General features: G+C 35.6%; 1 protein-coding gene across 1 annotated transcript in view; it reads left to right on the top strand.

Annotated features, from left to right (window-relative positions):
* Nucleotides 1-25,257, top strand: part of LOC150105091 (ESF1 homolog) — a 104,472-nt gene that overhangs the window by 12,779 nt on the left and 66,436 nt on the right. Inside the window, exons 3-4 of the mRNA XM_090396152.1 lie at nt 4,996-5,139; nt 12,562-12,737. Coding sequence (XP_090252278.1) covers nt 4,996-5,139; nt 12,562-12,737 — 320 coding nt within the window. The remainder of the gene's footprint in view (nt 1-4,995; nt 5,140-12,561; nt 12,738-25,257) is intronic.

Genomic DNA, 25,257 nt, shown 5'->3' with positions numbered 1-25,257 from the left:
ATCGAACCTAGGACACTCCTTCCCCTTCACAACCATATGCCTGGGGAAGGAGTGTCCTAGGTTCGATTCCCAACATCCCACAGCCACTAGGCTAACTGCGCAGACCAGATATATAATCCTTTGATAATCTTTCACCTTTAGAATGAGCTGCTTGCAATAAGCTTAGAAACAATTCTGACATAGTGATCTTACCTGCAGACAAGGGAAATGCTATGGTTATCCTTGACTCAGATGATTATAATTTTAAATTTAGCCAGCTTCTTAACACTGATACTTACTCCATTATGGATCATGACCCTACTAGAGTTTCAAAATTGCACCAATAACCTTTTAAAAACAACCTGTGAATTTAACACAGAAACCAGACTAGTTCTCCGTTCTCTTCCTCCACTTTATATTGGACACACAAAATTCATAAAATAGACACACCTCTACATCCAATGGTAGAAGGGATAGATTCTCTGATATCTTCTTGCCAAACTACTAAAGGGCCTAACAGGATATTCACCATCCTTTTTTAAAAACTCTGAGCATTTTGTTTCAAGCATCAGCAATATTATCGTTGTTGAACATGACATTTTAGCAAGTAGTCAGTTTGTTTAGCAGTGTTCTTCCTACTGATAATCTACTTGCACTGCTTCAAGAGATAAATTCTCTAAGAAGTAAAACTTAACAATAAACCACTTCAGTCTGATGAAAAGAATGATGAAATAAGTGATGAGTCAGGAACCTCTACAGCAGTGTTTCTCAAACTTCAGATATCTGCAGACCCCTTCTTAAATTTTCATTATTACCAAGTACCCCTAATTAATTAATTCAAAAATAAATTAATTAAAATAAATTAATTAATTAAAACAAATAGATTAAATAAAATTAATAAATTAATTGTAAATATTAAAAAATTAAATATCTATTTTATTTGAATTTATATGTTCATGTACACAAAAAATATGATTTATTTTTAATAGAACAAACTTTATAAAGATACTATAAAGTTTTACTTACTTGAAATAATTTATCATCAATCAGAGGAGTGAAATTGCTTATGGTGAGATAAAATTTCAGCAAAATTTGGCTCTATAGTTGTTAATTTCAATCTCAGATGCAGTTTGACATCTATAATGCGATTCCTCTTCTTCGTCTTAATATCTACAAGGGCTGAAAATCCAACTTCGCACAGATATGAACTTGGAAATAGAAAAATGAACCTTAGAGCTTTATCTGTTAATTCAGGAAATTCATTCTGCATTTGTAGCCAAAATGATGATAACGTATTCTCACTGTATTTATTTTTTAGGAAACCATCAGAAGCTAGTTCTAAAAGTTGTTCTTCTTCTATTGATGATAGACCCTTTGGCATAAATTTGTTTTTATTGAAAGGATATCTTATCCACTCAATATTGTCCAAGGGAAATACTTTTCTAGATTCATTTGTAAGCTTTTTAAATACTGCATGATAGTAATTTTCACATCATCATCATCAATTTGTTCATTTGAACTTGCAAGCAATTCATGAAGCGATGGAAATGCGTCAAATTCTCCATTACCAACCTGCTTTTGCTATAACTTCATTTTTGCCAACGTGGCATTAACTTTATCTTGGACATGAAATATAGAAATTTCCTTGCCTTGTAAAGATAAATTAAGACTATTTAATACAGTAAATATATCTGCCAGGTATGCTAATTGACTGAGCCATTTCCAATTATGTAAATACTTTTTCAATTCAAACTTTTCATCAAGAAAAACTTGTAGTTCATTCCGAAGTTCAAATAAACGAGTAAGAACTCTTCCACGAGAAAGCCAACGAATATCGGTATGGAAAAGAAGTTATGTATAGTTGCTTCCCATTGCTTTGCAAAGTTGAGAGAAAAGTCTGGCATTTAGAGGATGGCCTTTAATATAATTTATGATTTTTACAGCTTCATCGAACTTTTCTTATGTCTGTAGACATATGTGTAGCCAAAGCCTCCCTGTGTATGCAGCAGTGTGTCGACTTTGCATTTGGTGCAACAGTTTGAATACTTGAAACAAGCTCTTTTTTAGATCCAACCATGGATTTTGCTCCGTCCATGCTTATTCCAAAACAACTTTTCCAATCAAGCTTGTTTTGATGCATAGAGGTATTTATGCTGTTGAATATTTCTTCTCCTGTTGTATGTTCTGGCAAGGGTTGGCAATATAAAAGGTCGTCATGAATTTTTTGATTTTTTTTCATACCTAACAAACACTAGAAGATTTGCAAAATTTGTAATGTCTGTGGATTCATCTACCTGCAACGCATAATAACGACTCTTACGTATATCAGATAACAATGTTTGTTTTATATTTTCAGCCATTTCAGTGATTCTTCGATGAACGGTACTATTTGAAAGAAAAATCCTATCAAAAGATCTTTTTGCATTATCTCCGATCATAATTTCCGCTATTATTTTTGCTGCAGGCTTGACCAAAGTTTCACCAATTGTTTCCACTGCACCACTTTTTGCTATTAATAGCGACACACGATATGAAGCTTCTAAAGCCTTCATGTTTTCACCTCCTGACACGATCGACATCACTTTTAAATTTTATAGTTTATTTTGAAAAAAAATTGACAGGTTTGTCCTTGCATTCATTATGTTTAGATTCAAAATGGCAATTTAAATTACATGGTTTCATGCTTTCATTTTTTAAAGTTTCACAGCAAATTACACATAATGGAATAGGTTCCTCTTCATATCCCATCCATGAAAATCCACATTTCAAGTAATTTATATCGTACTTACGAAGTTTTCTTATCTTCTTCCTAGTTGGTTCTTTAGAGATGTCAGACAACATACACTTATCAATTTCACTTGATCCAGATACAATATCACCATTTTCTTGTTGCTGACAGCTACTTGTATCTACTATGTTCCTCTCTTTTGCGCATTTTAAAAATCCAGTCTTTAACCAGTGATCCATACTTAAGAATTTGAAAGCTAAAAAAAAATTACCATATTTAACAAACAGTCCTTCAACAAATGGCTAGTGAAAGCAGAACTCGAAACAGACAGCAATGGTAGGCCAGTAGAGATAAAGCAGATATGAAGACGTCCATATGATTTGTGCGGTATTAACAAAAGATCGCGCTACTAATTGACAAAAGCAAGCCGACAGTTCAGTTGAAATGCTAATTCTCTTCAACCGAATTCCTTATATAATATCTGAAACACATTCACTATATATTTCTTAGTTTTAACACGTTCACTCAAACAAAACCATATGTTGCCAGTGCACCATATGGTTTTGATTGTCTACTATACCATTTTATGTGGGAGGGGGTCATGCGATTCATTAGTTCTGTTTTTACCCAGTCGTCTCTAATTGCACTATTTGTTGAGAAACATATTACACAGCCTGCAGATGTCTCTGTACCTTATTCAGTGATACAATAGGAACGTTTTACGATCTCAAACTTAAATTTTATTCCATGCGTTAATGATGCATAGCCGAAAATTGCCACGGACCCCCTGAAGACCTTTCGCGGACCCCCGGGGGTCCGCATACCACACTTTGAGAAACACTGCTCTACAGAACCAGATACATTTACGGACAACAGTGATTCAGAAGAGGGTAAATGTATTTACCTATACTTCAAAATACAATATACAAAACAGAACTCTGGTCTAGCCATGGGCAGTCCTTTTTTGCAGTTTTAGCAAATCTTTATATGAAAACATTTAAAAACAAGGCCCTAGAAGAATATCATCATCAACCAAAATTATGGAAAAGATGTCAATGATATATTCTTAGTCTGGACCCATGGGACTACCTTTGCTTCTGCTTTTTCATGAGTACCTGAATCATCAACACCCTAACATAAAATTCACCTATGAATTAGAATCTGATGGTTCACTCCCATTTTTGGACCTTCTACTAACTAAAGAATCAGGTAAATTAAAAGTCTATATTTTGAAAGCCTACACATACTGACAGATATCTACATGTGTCATCCCATCATTATAGACCTCAAAAATTGAGTCATTTCCACACTAGGAGCAAGAGCCTGCCGACTCACCACTGACATGGATGAACTAGCCAAAGAACTTCAATGTTTAGGAATCACTTTCCTTCAAAATGGCTATAGTGAGCACGCCTTCTCCAGACCACTCAACTGACATGAGACCAGAGAAATTTCTAATAAAGGAAAAAACAGAGGATTCATCACACTCCTATATATTAGCCCTGTTTCCATAAAACTAGCAAAAATACTTAAGGTATATGAAATCAAAGTAGTATTTATGCTCTTTATCAAGATGAGATCACTAATAAGATCTGCAAAACCTCGACATAGCCAACTTCAGTATCCAAGTGTTTATCAGCTATGGTGCGGTTGCCAGTCAGCTTACTATGGACAGACAGAAAAATCAATTGAAGAACACATTTGAGATATTGAATACCATAGAAATGAAGCCACAGCTTTGTCATCACACATGCCCTCTTCAACTGACCCACAAGATGCTTTGCAAATGAGATATCAAGTTTTATGTGATAAATCAGAACTATTACACTGTTTCTATGATACAACAGAAAGAAAAATATGGGAATCTTTGGAAATAGCATTAGATCCTAAACGTTTAAATATTAACCAAAGTATTAACTTGTCTGAATACATCCTAGCCTTCGTTAATCAAGAACGGTCATGTGAATGCATAAATAAACACATAGAACGTTCTGAATAATTAGAAATAATTTTTAAAAAATAACATCAGTCTCTTTTGTATAACTGCATAACAGTTGTCACCTTTGTTAGTCCTTACTGTTTTGTCTACTAATTTGTTTATTTATACCTGAAGAAATCCTGTGCAATTGGGATGAAATGTTGTGTTACTAAATAAATGTTATCAACTTATTCTGGTGTTTTGCCTTATAAACTTTAATTATATATATATATGTGTGTGTGTGTGTGTTCTGCATAATTATGATATATTTAAGTAGATAACATAGACCTGTTGATTTTTTTAATTATAGGTGTGGGATCCAATGACATAGACAGGCAAGTAAAACTTAACAATGAACCACTTGAGTCTGATGGAAAGAATGATGAAATAAGTGATGAGTCAGGAACCTCTTCAGAAACAGATACATCTACAGATGACAGTGATTTAGAAGAGGGTAAATATATTTAGTTTCAGTTTTTGCATACCATAAAAACATGAATTGGTGACAAATCAAAGCGTGCTCTCGGTAAATATAAACATCTCGATGCTAGGTTTATAAGGGGAAAAAGACCATTATAGGTTCATTTCTAGTCATCCAGTAGACTCTTCTGTCCATTTGATTCCATAATGTGCATATTTGGTTGGGAAAGTAGGGTTCTGAATCCTACTTACCTGAACCAAAGTTTCTTCTGTGAGGTTCCCCTTTCAGAAGATTTTTAATCCTTCAACTCAGCAAGAGTATAGAACACATTTAGTACATACACATAAATACCAGATAGGATCAAAGACAATTCTTGTTATCTGACACACCATAGAAAATGCACTTAACCTCAATAGTGATGACTGGTGGAGATCAGCTGCGTACAGATTACAACAACAACAAAAAAAAAAGTTAGAGCTAAATGTCATCTGCCCTACCTTTAGGAAATAAAAAATAAAAAAAAAAAAACATTAGAACAGAAGGAGAAGAAAGTATAGGAACAATTGAACAGTCTGTTAAACTTATTGACACACTGTGTTCTGATTGATACATATAGACTTTATCCCTACTAGATGAAATCTGTGTTTAAAGTTAAAAGCAGCCAGAAGAAATCTCATACACATTTCCTTAGCATATATGGGATTTCTGGCATGCTATCAAGTTTCTTGGAAGAGCTGCAGCTCACAAGTCTCTGTCAACAACAATAAAAACACATCAGTTGGTATGGGCCAGAACCTAGACCATGGAGTGATGAAAATTGGTTCTGTGACACACAGTCACACTACATATTCTTCTAGTCTTATTGGCATGTATGCATATGGAGGATGCTTGAAGAATCCATCTTGCCTGAATATCTTGTTCCAGTAATGAAGTTTGGAAGTGACATTATTTATATGAATTACTTCTCATAGCAAAGATTAGGTCCACTGGTCATAGCATGTGAAATCGTGACTGCTAGATCTGTAATTGATATTTTGGACAATTAAGCCTGTTCAACATTATGGCAGTTTGTATCAGCTTTCATACCTTCCAACTAGCTAAGACTACATGTCATTAGTTAGTGACATGGTTTGGAGAAAATAACGTATAGAACATTGCAGCATGCATTGAAGTCCCAACCTGAACTTAATAGTACAGTGATCCCTCGACTTACGTCCTCTTGAAGATACGTCCATGATTCCATAAGGGAATAAATAACATTTTCAGCTATACTTTCGAACAAGACGTAAGCGAGCATAGGGTAAAGCATGCACAGAGGCAACAGCGCTTTCACAGGCAACCTCCCTCGGCAGTTGGCACGTATCTTCAGCAGTTCCTCTGTTGTACCCATATATTATATTATTACTATGATAAAGAGCCAAGAGGTTATTTTTTTCCGGCGGCGTAAATTATTATTATATTTATTATCCCCTTAACTTAATTTACGCCGCCAGAAAAAAATAACCTCTTGGCTATTTATAGTTCCTCTGTTGATTTTGTGTTTAAGAAATGGGTTATTTGTGTATTTATCGTTAAATATTTCACGATGTTTTGTGCAACATGGCCTCTACATGCACAATCAAAAACCCTAGTGAAGAATCGCAGAAAAAGAGGCAACAACTGATCTTCAAATGAAGTTGCAAGTTATAAAGTAACATGAAGCTAGTAAGCCTGTCAGCGTGATCGCACTTGACTTCAGATGGTCTCATTCTACAGTTACGACCATTTTGAAAAATAAGGATAAAATTGTAGAGGCTGTGAAAGGATCTGCTTCCATTAAATCGGTGATAGTGATGAAGCGACGACAAGGTCCTATCGATGATATGATGATATGAACCAAAAGCACATACCCCTTAGCACTGTGACCATAACCACTAATGCACTAAGTCTCTTCAATATGTTGAAGGAGAAAGCAGAACACGATTATGACTACGAATTCAATGCTTCTTCTAGTTGGTTTATGAGATTCAAGCAGCGTTTTGCGCTGCATAATATGAAAATGTATGGGAATCTGCAAGTGCTGAGAAGACTACCAATGGATTTGGACAAATTGGATAAAATTATTTGTTACAGCAAATATTTAATATGGATGAGACATCTTGTTTCAGAAAAAAAATGCCCAAGCGGACATTCATCCACAAAGAGTTAAAATCTATACCTAGTTTCAAAACTCTTAATGCCCATATTATGATTCTGTTACAGGTAACGTGGCTGGATATAAACTGAAACCATTTCTGATATGGCACAGTGAGAATCCATGAATCTTCAAAAACATTAGGAAGCATACTCCCAGTTCATTATTGGAGCAATAAGAAATCGTGGATTACTCAAAAATTGTTTGAGGGTGCCTTATTCAACTGTTATGTGAGTGAAATAAAAAGCTATTGTGTGAAAGAAAATGTAGAATTTAAAATTTTATTAATTCTAGATAATGCTCCAGGTCATCCGTCTTAAAGCTGTGATCTTCACCAAGTTCAAGGACATGTTTCTCCTTCCAAACACTACTTCATTGATCCAACCAATGGATCAGGGAGTTCTTGCTGTGTTTAAGGCTTATTATCTACGGAGAACTTTTTCACAAGTCATTTCTGCTACTGAAGAAAATGACCAGACTCTCGTGCAATTCTGGAAAACATTCGATATTTATCATGCTATTGAAAATATTGCTGTGGCTTGGGACGAAGTGACCTCTCAATGTATGAGTGGCATATGGAAAAAGACATTAAAAAGGTTTATACATGATTTGGGAAGTTTGTAATAGTGGACCTAGCAAACAATCTAAATCTCAAAGTGAATGATGACAACATAATTTAACTCATAGAAAGTTCCTCTGAAGAGTTGACAAATGAAGAATTGGTCAAACTGGAGGAACAACTGTTGCAGAAGAAGAAAAACGAGAAAAGGAAGAGGTAATTAAACAATTTACAGTGAAGGGTCTTGCAGAAATGTTCTCAAAATGGCTGAAGACATGGACCCCAATGTTGAACGCTACTTAATAATAGAAACAAAAGTACATGATGCGTTTGCTTGCTATGAACAAATTTATGATGAAAACAAGAAGAGGAATAAGCAAAGCACATTGGACATTTTCATCAAAAAAAACAAAGGTTACACCAGAAGAGCCACAGCCTGATCATTCACACAGGGAAGGTAATGAAGATGTGATTGTGGAAGAAGATTTGGGTGATTATTCTCCTGTTTTATAGTGGCAGTAACACACAGTACAGTTTTATAATAAGGTTTAAAAATTAAAATGACAGTATACTTATTACGTTTAAGTCCCTAACCCCTATAACTCTGTTGATTTAATGTATCGACTTACGTCCTGCTGGATGGAACGGAACCTGGATGTAAGTCAAGGGATGACTGTACATCTGTGGGATGAACTGGAATACAAAATTAAGACACTCACTAAATGGTTTAAAGGAGGAACAGAGCACATTACCTCCAACTTTCCACCAGAAATTACTGTAAGTCTTCCACAAAGTTGAAGCAGTTATATCCAAAACTGGGTAAGAATTTATTAGTCTTGCAATAAAAATGTCCAATGTATTTAGTTTGCATGTATACCATGACTTTGTTTGAAAAGTATATGTACTTAATGTATTTTTTAAAAAAAAAAAAAAAAAAGAAAGAAAGAAAGAAAAATCCTGGATAAAAGCTTTGGATATGCAAGCTTTTATATAACATAAATTTGTACTTTTTTGTACTTTCACTTATTAGTATCTTGGACAGGGAAAAGTTAGACAAACCAGGAATGCTGCTCTGAAAAACAAAAATGTTTTTTAATTTGCTTCTTCATGCCATCCAGTAACCAAGACAGCACAGTCACACTGGACATTGAACATCATTGTCATATAATTTTTTTTTTTTTTTCATGTCATCTTGGGATTCAGACATATAGCCTTATTAGTGGCAAAGCTAAGTAGTCCTACCTACCTGGTTTTTTATGTGAATCCAAGTCCCAAGGAAAGTTGTAAATGGGATGGGAAAATGTAGAATTAAATAATCCAGGAACCCTTCTCTAGAGACCAAACATAGTACATTTTCAAGTTACTTCAGGCTCCAAAAAGTAGAGTGGTGGTCTCGCACTAGGCAGCAAAATTGCACATTTCACTGTCAAGAGCTTGCATTCATAGATTACACGTTGCCTTGAAGACCTGAACAGTTTTTAATATTAAAAGTGAACTTTAGTGATTCAGTATAATTTTTTTGAATTAGTTACTCATTTACCTAGTTATCATGCATCCACAAAAAATGAAGGAATGATGCTTTGTATCTGTTCCAGACAAAACTAATGATCTAAAAGCTTTACTGATTTCAATATGAAATTTCATGGCACTGAAAGGTTTGGCTATTTTACACACTAATTTAATTTTTTTTTCATTGAAAATTTTTGTTATAATTTTTAATATTCTTAAATTCAAATGTAACCTGTGTTTAATTATTGTTTGTTTTTGAAAGAACGTTCCAAAAATACTTTAGACTTAAATTTCAGTTGTATTTATTTTTGTATATCTTCTTGAAAAAGGAGTCAAATGGAATGTTCACTTTTTTCTTTTTGACATATTCTTTATCGAGACACCAATTATATCTATATAATAGCAACATACAGAAGAGTTTAGTTAATTTTTGTTTGCAGAAATTATGAATGCTTACTATAACGAATCTGAAAAACTCTTACAGCAGAATAAAATATTTCATAAAACTGTATAATAGAAAAATAGCTTTTGATAGTAAGCTACATATGTGTGTATCCTTAATTTTTCCACAAACAGTTTTTGTTAATTATTAAAGGCAGAATTTGCAGTCACAAGAAATTTGTTATCCCTAGGTAACTGTTCTCTTTGTCCCCTATCTTAAGGCAGCACTGAGTCTAATACAGGGATGGCCACAACATGGCTCCCGAGCCGCATACGGCTCTTGTCCACGCATCACGTGGCTCTTCACAATCTACCAGGAAAAAATAAACAAAAAGAGAAGTGGAGATGACAAAAAAGAGGAAGGAAATAAAAAGAAGAGAGAGAAACAGGGTTAATAAAAATTTCTGCAATAAAAAAGTTTAATTCAAAACACATTAAATGAAGTTTACTGTGAATAATTTTAAAGTCGAAACAATTTTAGTTACCTATTTACTAGTAGAGGCCTTCCTTGTATCCATTTTCTTAGTAAGCTCCTTAAAATTAGATGTGTAAGGAGACTCCTGTCTTTCGAAATGAAAACTTACAGAAGACTTTTGAGAATTCCCTATACCGCTCACAAAACCAATGAAAATGTCCGAAAACTGATTGACTCAATAGATGGGAGAAAAAGGGAAAACATTCTGACAGTCATCAGAAGAAGACAGATGAAATGGTTCAGACATGTGGAGAGGGCTAATGGCATTCCAAAGCAAATCCTAGAAGGAATTGTCCCGGGATCAAGGGTTAGGGCCGACCTCGATTAAAATGGACCGATAACATTAAAAAATGGACATGTTCCTCCCTTTCTCAACTGACATCAAGAACAAGAGACCGAGACGACTGGAGGAGGCTAGCATAGAGTATCACCTACCAGCCATGAATGACTCAACGGTTCATTTAGGACTATGGGAGAAGAAGAGAAGAATTAATCAAAGCAGTTCTTACAAGCTCGTTACAACCTTGCCATGCACACGCTCACTGACTCCCATACCATCACATCGGTCAAAGTTTGCAGCTCTTCTAAGTCTTACCGGAATTATTTTGGCTCCAAAAGGATGCGTATTTGGCCACCCCTGGTCTAATAAGTGCACATATATACTTTGCCTTGAAGCACTCTATTGAGGATTCTTTAACTGAAATATATAGGTAGTTTCTAAGATCATGCAAGCAATTGCATAATGGACAACATGAGCATGCTACTGTTGAACAGTAATTTTTGATATTATTATTATCATCAGAGACCTCCAGGAAGTCAAGGTATCATCTAGGGATGCTATAAGTCACCCACTCTAGCTATCATACCTTTTATTAAACTCATTCACACTAGATGTACTTACCACTTCAATAGGTAAACTTCCATTCACTCACTGCTCTGTGAGAGAAAAATCTAACTTTCATCTTTCTGAACCACAAACTTAACTTCTACAGTTCCACCACTTAGTCCTCTCTCCACCTTCCATATAATCAAAAATTTCATCAACCAATATTGTCACCCTTATAAAAGTCTATGGGCCTCTATCATATCACAGTGCTTTCTCCTATTTACCAATATCCTCAGTCCGCATAACTCTCAATCTGTTTTCATAATATCAATTCCATAATCCCAATATTATCTGTAATTTCTTTGCACCCTTTCCACAGCTTCATCCCCTTGGAATCGAAGACCAAATATCCAAATATCTAGTCACCTTAAATCTGGCATATTCATCCCCATATGCCACTTTCTGATACCTGCCCATCAGCCACCCGCTTATCCAAGCTAGTAGTTTATATTCCAATTCCATATCCTCCAGTTCATGCAACAGCCTTTCATGTTGCATACTATCAAATGCCTTAGCAAAGTCTAACAATATCATAATGTATCAGTTCAGCCTTATATTATTATAAAACATTTTACCAACTTCTCTAAAATCTTTGCCACCACTCCAGAGATACTGATAGGTCAGTAGTTAGGCACATCTTACATCACCCTGATTACATGGGACTACCATATTTTCTTTCATTTCTGTTCCTGAGCAGTCTCAAATGATACAAATATGGCAAGGACCTAACCAGTTTAACTGAATTCTTATCTAGGTAATGCAATATCACCAGAACCTCCTTCTCATAACCTCAAATTCTTCAACCGCAGTGATTATAGTAAAGTGAGCACCATTATTTGAACAACTGCACCTGCTTCTGACATGGATACCATCTGCATTTAGTAAAGTTATTCTTCTACATTCATTCATTCCACTGTGTGATTTGCAGAAGTTGATGTTGATTGCTGTTATAGATTTCTGCTGCTAGAAGAAGCATGTATTTCAGCTTATAGCATTCACCATAATGCATGCATAAAAAACACCCTGTAATAGTTGAATATGTTATGTTTATTAAAAGCATTAGATTATAGATGCAAAAAGCATTATTTTGTGAAACAAGTAAACAAGCCTGTTACCTTGAAAATTCTTCTTACCTTGATTTGATACATTATTTACTGGATATTGTATAGGCAGAAATTGTAGCTGTAATTCCTGTTAAAAGCACTCTCTTCTTTTTATAGCAAAGTTTATGCAAATAGATTGTTTTACCTTTTATTATTGCTTTGAAATTTAAATAAGAATCTGTTTTATAATTAAGAAAATTCAAGATATGATTTTCAAAGAATCAAATAATGTATAAAGTTGAGCACAGTAATTACATTAAATGTTTAAATGCTGAGAAAAAAATAATTATTTTTCTGCCAAACACTTAGATAAAGATGAATTTGACCATAAGTGGGGAGAATTGCTAACTGAAGCTGAAACCACTAATGAAATCACAAGTAGGCTAGCTGTTTGCAACATTGATTGGGATCGTATTGAAGCATCAGATCTGTTGGTTCTCTTCAATTCTTTTAAGCCATCTGATGGCATGGTTTATTCTGTCAAGGTAAATTTCCTGACTCATTAGTTTATTATTCAATTTTTTTAATATTTTATGTAATGAATTCATTTCTACAGCTTATTTCATTTTTTATACTGCAGAATGTAATTAAATTCACCTCCCCTTTATCTGTATACAAATTTTCACTTTGTTAGTCTTCATTAATGTGTAATTGGTTCATACATCATTTCAGATGGTTCAGATTGTAAATATATCAAGTAACAATTTTTGACATTAAAAAATAAATTGATTGTTTCAAAGTTTAGGTTTATATATCTTTTCAGCACAATGAAGCATGCCAGATGACATACTTCATTGTACTGAAAATTCAAATTATCTAAATTATTGCCACAATCATTAAATTGTTCCAGGATAAAATATCATAATGATGAAAACTAGGTAACTTGGAGGAGGAGGCCCTCATACATCACTTAGACCAGGGTTTTGGTCTAAGTGATGTATGAGGTTTCATTGTGCTGAAAATTCAAAATATCTAAATTATTATCACAATCATTAAATTGTTCCAGGATAATATATCATAATGATGAAAACTAGGTAACTTGGAGGCCCTCATACATCACTTAGACCAGGGTTTTGGACCTACTGTCAAATCCTGACCTTCTGTTAGCAGATTCATTATTAGGTGTCCACTGGAATACTGAACAAATGAGGATAGACTTGGCTGGCAAATTCTCCATTATATAGAGAATTATTTGCTAATCCTTTGAATTTGTGCCCTGCAGTGAAGAGACCAGAAGGCTCAACTGCCATTTGAACAGGAGGCAAGCTTACTGCAAGTCTGCTTTGGATGTGTTAATGTAACTTGAGCTATTGAATTGATTCTAGTTTTTTAGTGAATGAAAAAGAAGAGGAAAGGAGTATACTCTCATCAGCAAAACTATGAAAAGATTGGATATTAGTAGAAAGGATCATTGATGTAGGAAAGTACAGAGCCCTATTGTAAATGAAGGCATAGAGCAATAAGATACTCTAGCATTGATGGAAAAATCTCATGTATTCCCAGGATGACAGACTCACTCAAAGGCCTTAGAAATATCAACTGCCAAATGCAATACCAATTTTTGATATTTTTTATTGGATATTTTTAAGCTGCAGTGTTACTATAATTTGTTGCACCATGATGAAATTTTTTCATGCTAGTAAAATTTATAGAGCAGCCTGCATGTGGCAGTCTATCAAAGGCCTTTTGAAAAATCTGAGTAGACAATTATATATGCATCTCCCTTGTCCATCAACTTTGTCACCTCGTAATACATTGGCAGATGTCTAAAACATGAACTCATGCTAACCATCATGGGAATACTGCCACTCCATCATCTTAATCCATCACCTTATTCCGTGCAGTCAAAAAATATGCACATGAAGTATGTGTAACATTATTATATTTAAAGCTTTGATAATACATGCATATATATTTGTTAAAATAAAATTATTAATTATGAAAACTAAACAAAATTATATACCAAAAATATGAAACTTCGAAAAGATATTACATATTTCTATGTTGAAGTTCCTGGTTTCGGATCACCTGCATTTTTAAAAAAAAAAAAAGTATCCGGTGTTAACTGCCTAGATTTTCTTTTTCTTTCTTTAAGGAGTTCAGTGTAAGGTCGAATAGATGCGATTACTCTCCTTTTTACGTTCGCACTCCATTCCCAATCGTGGTCCATTTCGCAGAGTTCATCAGTCAATGTCTCTATGCTTGCAAGGATATGCCGTAAATCGGCTGTTTTCATATCTCTCAGAGGACCTTCTTCATTTTCTTTCTCCTCCTTTGGATGTTGACTTAATTGTTCGGCTAATTCTTTTAAGTCTTCATTGGAAAGTGGTTTATCATGGCTCTCTAAGACTTCTGTCACATCTTCAGCTGTAATATCATACAATCCCACCTCTCGCGCAAGCTTGGTGACATCTTCAATAACATTCTCCTCTTGCTCTAATTCCTCGAAGTCATGCATAAATGCTGGAAGAAGTTTTCGCCATGCTCCTTTTAAACACTTTGCTGACACGTCATTCCAAGCTGATTCGATGTTGTTAATGCCCTTCAAAATATCGAATGACCGCCAATAGCCTCTAGTAGTTTTTCCTGAAGTTTCCAAGACTCTTACCATTTCTTAAATGTTATATGGAGGTAACAGGCTTTGAAGATTGATATAATCCCCTGATCCATTGGTTGCAAAAGCGATGTTGTGTTTGGGGGCATGTAAACAACCTTGACATCAAATGGTGTTCTTACTTCAGCAAGGTTTTGAGGATGTCCAGGGGCATTAATTAAGAAAAGCAATGCCTTGGTTGGCAAATAATTTTCTTTACAGAAGTGAAGCACGGTAGGACAAAAATAATTTGTGTACCAATTTATAAAAACGTCTTGTGTAACCCAAGCTTTCTTGTTCCATTTCCAATAGACTCTCACATTTGAGGACACGTGTCTGTGAATGGTACACCAACATTGGTTTAAGCTTCAAAGTTTCGGAGGCATTTGCACTCAACAAAAGCGCAAGTCTATCTTTTGCAGCTTTAAAACCTGGAGTGGAACATTCTTCACAGGAAATGAAGGTGCATGATGACAATTTTTTTCCGGTAGAGCCCAGTCTCATCAACATTAAGAATGAGATCAGGAGGATAACTTCCTTGTGCTACACAATCTTGAAATTCTTTAGGAAAAGCAGCCGCTGCCGCAACATCTGCACTTTCAGCCTCACCACATAATTTGACATTATGGCACTTACTTCGAGACTTAAATCTCATGGACCAACCTTTGCTTCCTAAAAATGTTTCTTTGCCCCTCCATCTGTCTCTTTAAGATCCTCAAAAATTGTTTTGCTTTCTCAGTTATAACAGCTTGCGTCCGAGGAATGTTTTTCTGATTCAAGTCATCCACCCATAATGATAATAATTTTTTCATGAAGTTTACCCCTGCTATAACGTAGTTTTGCATTTAGTGCTGCCGTTGATTGTTGCACAGACTGTTTTATTCTATCTGCATTTTTCATAATTGTAACAGTCGATGGAGGTAAGTTCATACTTCTGCAGACATTAGCACGTGTCTGCCCATCTTCTTTTCAAGTATGATTGATTTCCGCACCTTCTTAATACCAAGTCCTGCTAATTTTTCTGCACTTCTATTATCAGACATGGTATGTAATTATGTACTTTATCAATTTAAATATGTACGTAAAAAAAATTAAATAGAATCATTAGGTAGATTCAACATTAAAACTAGGTTTGATACTTATACGTTGTAGTAACTTGGTAAACACTCAAACACTCGATGCCTGCTAGCGTTGTTTCTCAGTTAACTACACTACAGTAAGAAAGCACGCACAGGCAACTGGCATTATTGTGAATCAGTATAAACCGAGGGCTGCCTGTATTTTGTGGGTTTTTTTTATAAATTATTAAATAAGCTGCTGTGGGGCCAAAGAAGGATAGTGATAGCAGCAAAACAAAAAGAAAAATGGTTAGAACCACGATAGAGGTGAAAGGAAATCATATCCAAACATGAAAATGGCGTGCGTGTCTCAGGTCTTGCTATGCAGTTCGGTATGGTGAAATCGACGATCTGTGCAATACTCGAAAATAAAGAGGCAATCAATTTTTGTCTATATTTTATCTATTTATTCTTTTTGTTAAGATTTTATGCATTTTCATTGTTTTTGTATACGATTTTATGCATGAAGTACTGTTATAAAGATTTAAATAAGCAATCATCTGGGTTCGAGAACGGATTATTCCATTTTACATTAATTCTTATGGGAAAATGGTTTCAGTTTTCAAACAAATCGGTTTCCGAACAGTCTTTAGGAAAGAATTATGTTCGACAACCTAGGTTCCACTGTACTCCATACAAAACCAAATAAAAATAAAAAAAACTAAAATAACTAAAATCTGTACAAAATGTAAATTATAAATTTTTATTTCTTTAGTATTTTTCTTCAGGAAATATGATTTAAAAAACAAAATGTCCACTGAACGATTACTTAATCTTGTTCTTATTCTAGATACAAAATTGCCTGAAATAAAAAATACTCTCTCACTGGCTACTGAACTTGGTTTTACCATTTTCAGGGCATCAAATAATAAATCTAAATTCTTTGTTCTTTTATTGGTTGCTTTAAATACTGAAAATTCGCCCTTCAGTGTCTTTGGATTTGATATTATTTTTTCAGGTTCCTCAAGAAACGTATGAATTGATTTTTCCGTGGCTCCTTTTAGAGCATTGCCCTGATTAATAGTTTCTCTGTCTCCAATATATCTTGAATTCTTGCTTCTAAAGCATTTAATAATTTGGAGCTAATTTCATTTTTTAAATTTTTTAGTTCATTTAACAGAAATTCAAATATGCTTTCATTTGTTAATAAATTGGCAACTCGCTGCCTCAGCTGCTAGACGTACTGGTCCCAACACTTTAAGAAGCTCCATGATTTTAGGATATTGAGCTTCATTCCACATATGAGAAGCATCAATATCATTCAAAACTAAAACAACACATTCTTTTAATGTTATAAATCTTTCAGTCACGGCCTCTAAACTATTCCATCTCGTTTGGCAGTCAAGAATCAGACTTAATTCCTTTCCTTTTTAAATGAAGGGGATAGAAATCCCTTATTGTTTTTCAGCCAGTATGCAAAACTCTAAGATCGAAAACTACGATCTAAACGTTTCATGCCGATGAACTGTCGGCGACTCCAAACCTAAGTGACCACTTGGTAGTACCACACCAAGGCAACTCGATGCAAAGGTGGAGCAAGCTCCCTCACTATTCTTGATATTTTCTCATAATGTAAAAACACACAGCTCCTAGGAGATGTAGTACTGCTTTACATTATGAGAAGAGGTCACTACCCAGACTGGTTTCAACCTTTTTTGAGGTCTCATCAGTGAGTAGCTAGACCTAGATGATATCAAAGTTTAAGTGAAAAGAACTTACATACCTTCGCTATACGACTACCAGAAAGGTGTGCCACTATATTATATTATAACATATTATAACTAAGATGAAAAGCCAAACGGCTATTTTTTGGTAGTTTTCGATCTTAGAGTTTCGCATACTGGCTGAAAAACAATAAGGGATTTTTATCCCTTTCATTTAACAACCTCACCAGAAAAATAGCCGTTTGGCTTTTCATCTTAGTTATCCTTTCCTTTTTGTTGTTTTACATAATTCTGAAGGATATTTCCTCTTACAGGAGATTTTCTAAAAAATTTGCAAATTTTTCTGATTTGGGAAATTGATTGTTTGTAATTGTTAGACAACATAGGGAATCCACAGTTGTTATCTAGATAAAGAGAATTTAAAAAATCCTTGCCATAGTCATCTTCACACTCATCTTCCAATTCCTCACTTGTAACATATACATCGGTTTCAAGTCAAAATATTAATGATTTTAATTAAATAATTAATTAATTTTTATATATTAATTCTAGTATCTAAACCCGGTTTTTAAAAACTGACAAATCCAACTGCTCATTGAATATCTCAACTGTATCCTCTGCATCAGATACCCATCTACCATTTTCATCCACTAACATTATCCTCCCATAATCATTCTTTCTTTCTTTCTTCTTGCCACGTATTGATAGAACTCTCTTGGACTTGGTTGGCTAATTTCTGCTCATGCTGCACTTTTGCTGTCCTTGCCAGCTGAATCATCTTCCTTGCCTGTCCTTTGTATGTATCATGTAAGTGATTACTACCTTCATCTTGTGCTACTTCCATAAAGCGCTTTTTTTTTTTTTTTTTCTTCAGATTGCATGCTTAATCTCTTTATTCATCCATTTTACTCCTACCTTATTTAGCCTTTTCACCTTTGAAATGCACTCATACATTCATAATCACCAGCCTTGTAATTTCACATTCATATGATTGGAAACAGCCCAGTGATCACTTCATGGTCACTCTCACGAACTGGGGGGGGGGGGGATAAGGCATCCCATTCATTTACATCCTCTGATAATGTGATCTGATCTAAGATTCCTAACCCTCATGTGGTCTCCTTATTGCCTAAGATAGTTATTCCTTAGGAACTTGGGAAATTCATAATGCTATCTCTTCATTCCAAAAAATAAAAATATATATATAAATTATATAAATCAAGTGGATATTAAATCCAGCATTATTTTAGTAAATATATAAATAAATAATAATACATGTAGCTCATTTTATCATAATAACAAATGGTTCAAAAAAGTAAAACTTTCATTGTAAAGAATTTATGGAGACATAAACACACATGTTGGAGTAATTATTTTACATCTAATTATGAAAATAACACAAGCTACATGAGAAAACACAGAAGTAAGATTCTTATTTATATTTTAAATACTAGTAGATGAAGACAGACAGCTATTTATTGTAGTTCTTGTTTTGGCTACTACACAGTTCTGGCAAATGAAGTAACATTAATGTGCATCATCATATGTTCATATATGTGTTTTAATGATTTTAAGATATTTGACAGGATAAATATTGACTTGATTGCAGTCTTGAAACCCTTCATATGTTTCCCACATATTAATAAGTTCCTTCTCTTCTAACTCATGTCCATACATAGTATTAATATGTTTAGCTTTTGCAACACCTTTATAGTGGGTCAAGTTCATCATCAAATTCCTGCCATGTACCCTCAAGGGGTGTACAGGATATGATAGTACTACATGAAAAAAATTACATCATTATTAATTTCCTATCTACAATTTTCCTCCAAATCAGTCTGTTACTTGTCAAGACTCCAACATTATCAGATCTTATATTTCTATCATCTAAGGCACTTTGTACCGTATCAATCCACCTATGGTCTTCCTCTGGGTCGTTTTGCTGCCAACCTGGCAGAGAACACATGTTTTGCTAATCTTTCCTCACTCATTCTGTTTAAGTGACCATACCACCTGAGATTAGCTCTGCTAACGCATTCCTGGATGCTGACAATGTCAAGTTCTTTCCTAATATCCTCGTTTTTAATATGATATTGCCATTGATGCCATCTGTTCATGCCTATAATCTTTCTAAGGACTCTCATATCTGTGGTCTCTAGTCTTTGGTCAAGTGTTTTACTTCTGACCCAGCTCTCAGATCCATAAGTTATTATTATTATTATTATTACTACTACGGGCTACTCCAGGGAGTCCTTAGACTCATCGAGGGAGGCCCTAAACATCATGTTCACACAACTATTCAACACTCTCACAGTATCTATCATACCTTGCCTTGAACTCGCTCACTGTCATAGCACCCACAACAGACTCTGGCAGCTTATTCCACTCATTTACCACTCTAAAAGTAAAGAACCCAGCTCTAACACCCCTGCTAACCACGTTCTTGCCCAGCTTCCATGGGTGTCCCCTAGTTTTCCCACCACCAGTCCTGATCTCAAAAATATCCTCTGAATTAATCCTATAGAATCCTTTTAGCAATTTGAATGTCTCAATCATATCTCCCCTTTTCCGCCTATCAACTAGTTTCTGCAACCCACAAATCTTCAACCTGTTCTCATATGGTTCATTCCACAGACCTGCTATCATCTTGGTCACTCGCCTCTGGATCCTCTCCACCTCCTCCCCATCAAGAAGGAACCGAGGTAACCAAATCTGGGCACAGTAGTCGAGATGAGGTCTTATCAGGGCTCGGTACAGAGGTACAATAACTTGCTTGTCTCTGCTCGTCAAGGTATTTTTCAACAACCAAGTGAGTTGATGAGCTGATTTAGCTACTTTCGCAATGTGCCCCCTAAACTTCATCTCCCTATCCACCAACACTCCCAAGTCCCTGGCCTCCTCAATCTCTTGGAGTACAGTTCCACCAATGTGATATACTGCTGCTAATCTTTTCACTCCGAAATGCATAACCTTACATTTTGTCACATTAAATTGACATCCATTCTCCTTAGTCCAGAACTCCAATCTATCTAAGTCATCTTGCAAGACTTTGACATCTTCTGCATTCACTATAGCCCTACCCAACTTTGCATCATCAGCGAACAAATGAACTGTCCCACTTAGACCCTTCCCTATATCATTAATGAACAGATTAAACAGCAGTGGTCCAAGAACAGAACATGTGGTATCCTGTCAAGCGCCTTTGCCAGGTCCAGCAGTATCACAGTAAACCCATTTCCCTTATCCAGTTCAGCCGTCACCTTGTTATAAAACTTGAGCAAGTTACTGAGGCATGATCTACCCTTCACAAAGCCATGCTGTCCTCTGTACAGTATCTCCTTTTCATCAATCCATTCCTGTATTTTTCCCTTGACTACTTTCTCCAAGACCTTGACAACGACTCCTGATATGCTGATCGGTCGGTAATTTGCAACCATAGTCTTGGATCCTCCTTTATGCAGTGAAACTATTTTCCCCTCTTTCCACGCCTTCGGGACTAAGCCAGACCCGAGACTCAGATTAAACAACATGGTCAAGGGCACTGATAATTCCTTAGCCGCTTCATGCAAGACCCGTGCCGGTATACCATCCAATCCCACAGATGTATTCACATTAAGGTTCTGTAATAGACTATTCACCTCCACTTCATTCATCACAATTCCCGTATAAACTAATGGTTCCTTCATTTTTTCAACGTCACCACCTGGATGATATACTTTTGCAAAGTGCGCGCTCAGTAACTCCACTATATCGACTGGTTCAGTGAACTCTTTACCATCGTCATTCCTTAAAATCATTTTGCCATGTACAGTTTTTTTCTTGCTTGCAGCATATTGGGATTCTCTTTTGCTTGCATAGCTAGTTTCCTTTCATAATCGGCTTTTGCTGTTTTTACCACACTCGTTACCCTTCTAGCCTGCACTTTATACCGTTCGTGTGCCTGCAGGTCGCCCCTTTCTTTAAATTCCCTCCATAGTTGTTTCTTTTTTTGCAGCTCAAGCTTAATGGTGTTATTCATCCATTTAACCCCTACTTGTTTCACTATTCGGACCTTAGGTATACAATCAGCTATAACCTCCTGTAAATGCTCTTTGACCACTTCCCATGCTCTATCGACGTCCAGCCCTTGCAGTTGTACATGCCATGGCACTGATCCAAGCAATCTCCTAAGCTTGTCATACTTGCCAGCACGGTAATTCCACATATACCCTGTCTTAATCACAAATTGCACACCTTTAGCCACCTCCCAGGTCAAGACCTTATGATCACTCTCACCAATAGGTGGCAACATGGTCATATTCATTACAGTCAAATTTTGAGATGCAATTACCAGGTCAAGCACTCTCACACCCCTAGTATTTTCAATTACATGCTGTTTCAGATAGTTATCCCTTAATAATTGAATAAAATCCATTTCCTTCCTCACATGTGTCCTCTCTTTCTTCCAATCACTGTTACCATAGTTGAAATCTCCCATAATAATTACCCTCCTTCCACTCATTTCATCAATTTGTTTATGCATACCATCTCCACCATCTATTCCATCACCTGGTCTATAGCAGCACCCAACTGTATATTTTATTCTGCCAGTGTCAATCTCACACCAAATAGCCTCAAATGAGCTCCTTTCACTATCCTGCAATACTTCAATTCTCCTTGGCTGCAGTTCATCAGCTATCATCAATAACACCCCTCCCCCAATTTTATTCTCTCTGTCCCTCCTAAACATACTATAACCTACACATTCTATCCCACCAACTATATCATCTTCCGTCAGCCATGTTTCACTAATGCCAATAACCTGTGGCCAGGAAGAGCCAATCAAGGCCAAAAATTCTTCCTTCTTGTTCCTAATACTCCTGGCATTAGTATACATGAATTGCAGTGATCCCTTTGTCCCACCCCTATCTTGATGTGTTATTCTAAATGTCCCATTCCCATTTTTTGTCCTTAATGCTGGCTCAGGTACATTATATACATTTTTACACTCAACTGTCTCACTGATGTCTGGATATCCACTTCCTCCCCTCCTTGGTAGTTCTAGTTTCCCTGGTTCTGCACATCCATTTTCACTGCATTCAGCAACACTTTTTCCAGTCTCCGCACACCAAGTCCATTCAAATGCAGGCCATCCATCTTGTATAAGTCCTTTCGCCCATCAAACTCATTCCACACGTCCACGAATTCCACACCACACCATCCGCATAACCTGCGCATAATGTCATTTGCGATTATGGCCCTCCTTCTAAACTCCTCTCTGTCATACCGCGGCAACAGATTCACCATTCTAACTCTGTCACTCTTTTCTTTCGCTACCTTTAACAATACTTTCAAGTCCTCTATCATAAAAAATTTATCACCTTTCAATTCATTCGTACCCGCCACAATTATTAATTCTTTCACCCTCTGTTTTTGCACTCTAATACTCTCACTTACATCCTTAAATTTCGCACCCGGTAAGTACGATTTAGTTACACTCCCATCTATTACTCCTCTTAATAACGAGTCACCATACAACACTCTTTCCTTCATTTCGGAAACTCTCACACGCTGTTTATTTACGTTAGCCAAGTTAAAACTGGTTTGAACACTGTCTTGTTCAAATTTAGTGTTCCACCTAATTTCTTTCTTATTCCATATGAATTTATTCATTTGACTTCCCACCATACCAGCTTTGCTGATTCTGTTGTCTATTTCTATATTTAATTTACCATCTTCAGTAAAATTTCATGCCTAAATAGCTGAAATGTTTTACTTGTTCCACAGGTTCTCCATTCACAACACAGTTGACATTTTCAATGATTCTGCCTATTTTCATTGTCTTTGTCTTTTTATTGCTAACTTTATACCATATCTATTACAACAGCTATTCAATTTAGTCAGAGAATCTTGCAGACTTGTAGCGGATTTATTGAAAAGTATAACATCATCCACATAAAGCAAAGAGCTGACATTAACATCTCCAATTTTGATATCATGTTTAATACCACTTTCCTTCATAACGTGATCCATATAGATAATGAATAACAGAGGGGATAATGTACATCCTTGTCTCACACCAGATTTAACATTAAACCATCTTCCTGTACTTCCTTCAATTCTAACTGCTGACTTACAACTCAAATAAAGACTAAGTATTGCTTGATATAATGCCCTACTGACACCATATAACTGTAGTGTATTGAATAGCTTCTCTCTTGGCACCTTGTCGTATGCCTTTTCCAGATCAACAAAACTTAAATACAGATCTTTGTTATATTCCCATGATTTCTCGACTATTTGTCGTAAAGTGAAGATCTGATCCTGACAGCTTCTATTTCGCCTGAATCCAGCTTGTTCTTCACCAAGCTTTTCTTCCACAATTCTCCTCAATCATTTCTCAAGTATACTTGCATAGATCTTGCCAGGAACACTCAGTAGGGAAATACCTCTGTAATTCTCACATTCAGTTTTATTTCCCTTTTTATATATGGGTACTATGAGAGCTCTACTCCAATCATCGGGATTTCGTCCCTCTGTCCAGGCTTTCTGAACTATGCAGTGCAGCCACTGTAAGACTTTTATACCACCATACTTCAGCATTTCTGGTCGAATATCATCTACTCCTGCTGCCTTTCCACATTTCAAGCCTTTGATGGCTTTTTCTACTTCAAGTATGGATATGTATTCTTGGCTGCATGGCTGGTCAGTGTTTTTTATCACTGTGCTGTCATCACTGCTTCTTTCATTTAGCAGTTTTTCAAAGTAATTACTCCATACTTCAAGGTTATCTTTTTCTCCCGTTTTCATGTCATCTTTATGATCTCTAATTCCTTTTACAGCACTCTTTCCTCCATTCTTAAGCTTCTTCAACAACCTCCGGAATATTTTGCCACCTTCTTGATATTTATTTTCTATATTCTTGCCAAAGTCCTCCCATGACTTTTGCTTAGCTAGTTTTACACAGTGTTTAGCATTGTTGCATTTGTCTCTATATTCTCTGAGAGCACTAGCTGACTTATTTGACAGGAACTTTTGATATGCTTTCTTCTTTTCCTTCACTGCCTCTTTAATTTACCATGTCCACCAGGGAGTTCTGATTTTTTTATCCTTGCAGACAACCTCACCACATGCCTCTCTGACAGAATCAATCAATGTTTTCTTCAGAGTTTGCCACTGAATCTCCAAGGTTTGATTCCTGTTCTCAAACTCTTTCATTTTTTCTTCAATAATCTTTGTGTATTTTAGTCTACAGTTCACATCTGAGAGCTGCTCAACTTTTATTCGCTTTAAAACTTTCTTACATGTTATTCTTTTCAATATGAAATTCAATTTTATCCTGCTCAAGACTAAATAGTGATCACTTCCAATTTCAAATCCTCTGGTGTCCTGCACCAGGGAGAAAACATCACTATCAACAATAACATAGTCAATGAGACTTTTCTTATTCCTAGCCTCTTCTCTCCATGTAAATTTGTGCACATTTTTACGTTGGAACATGGTGTTAGTAATAACCAGTCCATGTCCTGAGCAGAAATCCAACAGATATTTGCCATTATTATTAGCTTTGCTCTTTTCTCCAAATTTTCCCAAAATATTTTTGTATGTCTCACAATCATTTCCTGCTCTGCTATTTAGATCCGCAACAAGG

Source organism: Typopeltis vanoorti, chromosome 7 (assembly GCF_054136105.1).
Source record: "Typopeltis vanoorti isolate ZY-2024b chromosome 7, IOZ_Tvanoo_1.0, whole genome shotgun sequence".
Taxonomy (NCBI): domain Eukaryota; kingdom Metazoa; phylum Arthropoda; class Arachnida; order Uropygi; family Thelyphonidae; genus Typopeltis; species Typopeltis vanoorti.
Note: the sequence above shows the minus strand (reverse complement) of the source record. Positions and strands in the feature narration are given on the sequence as shown.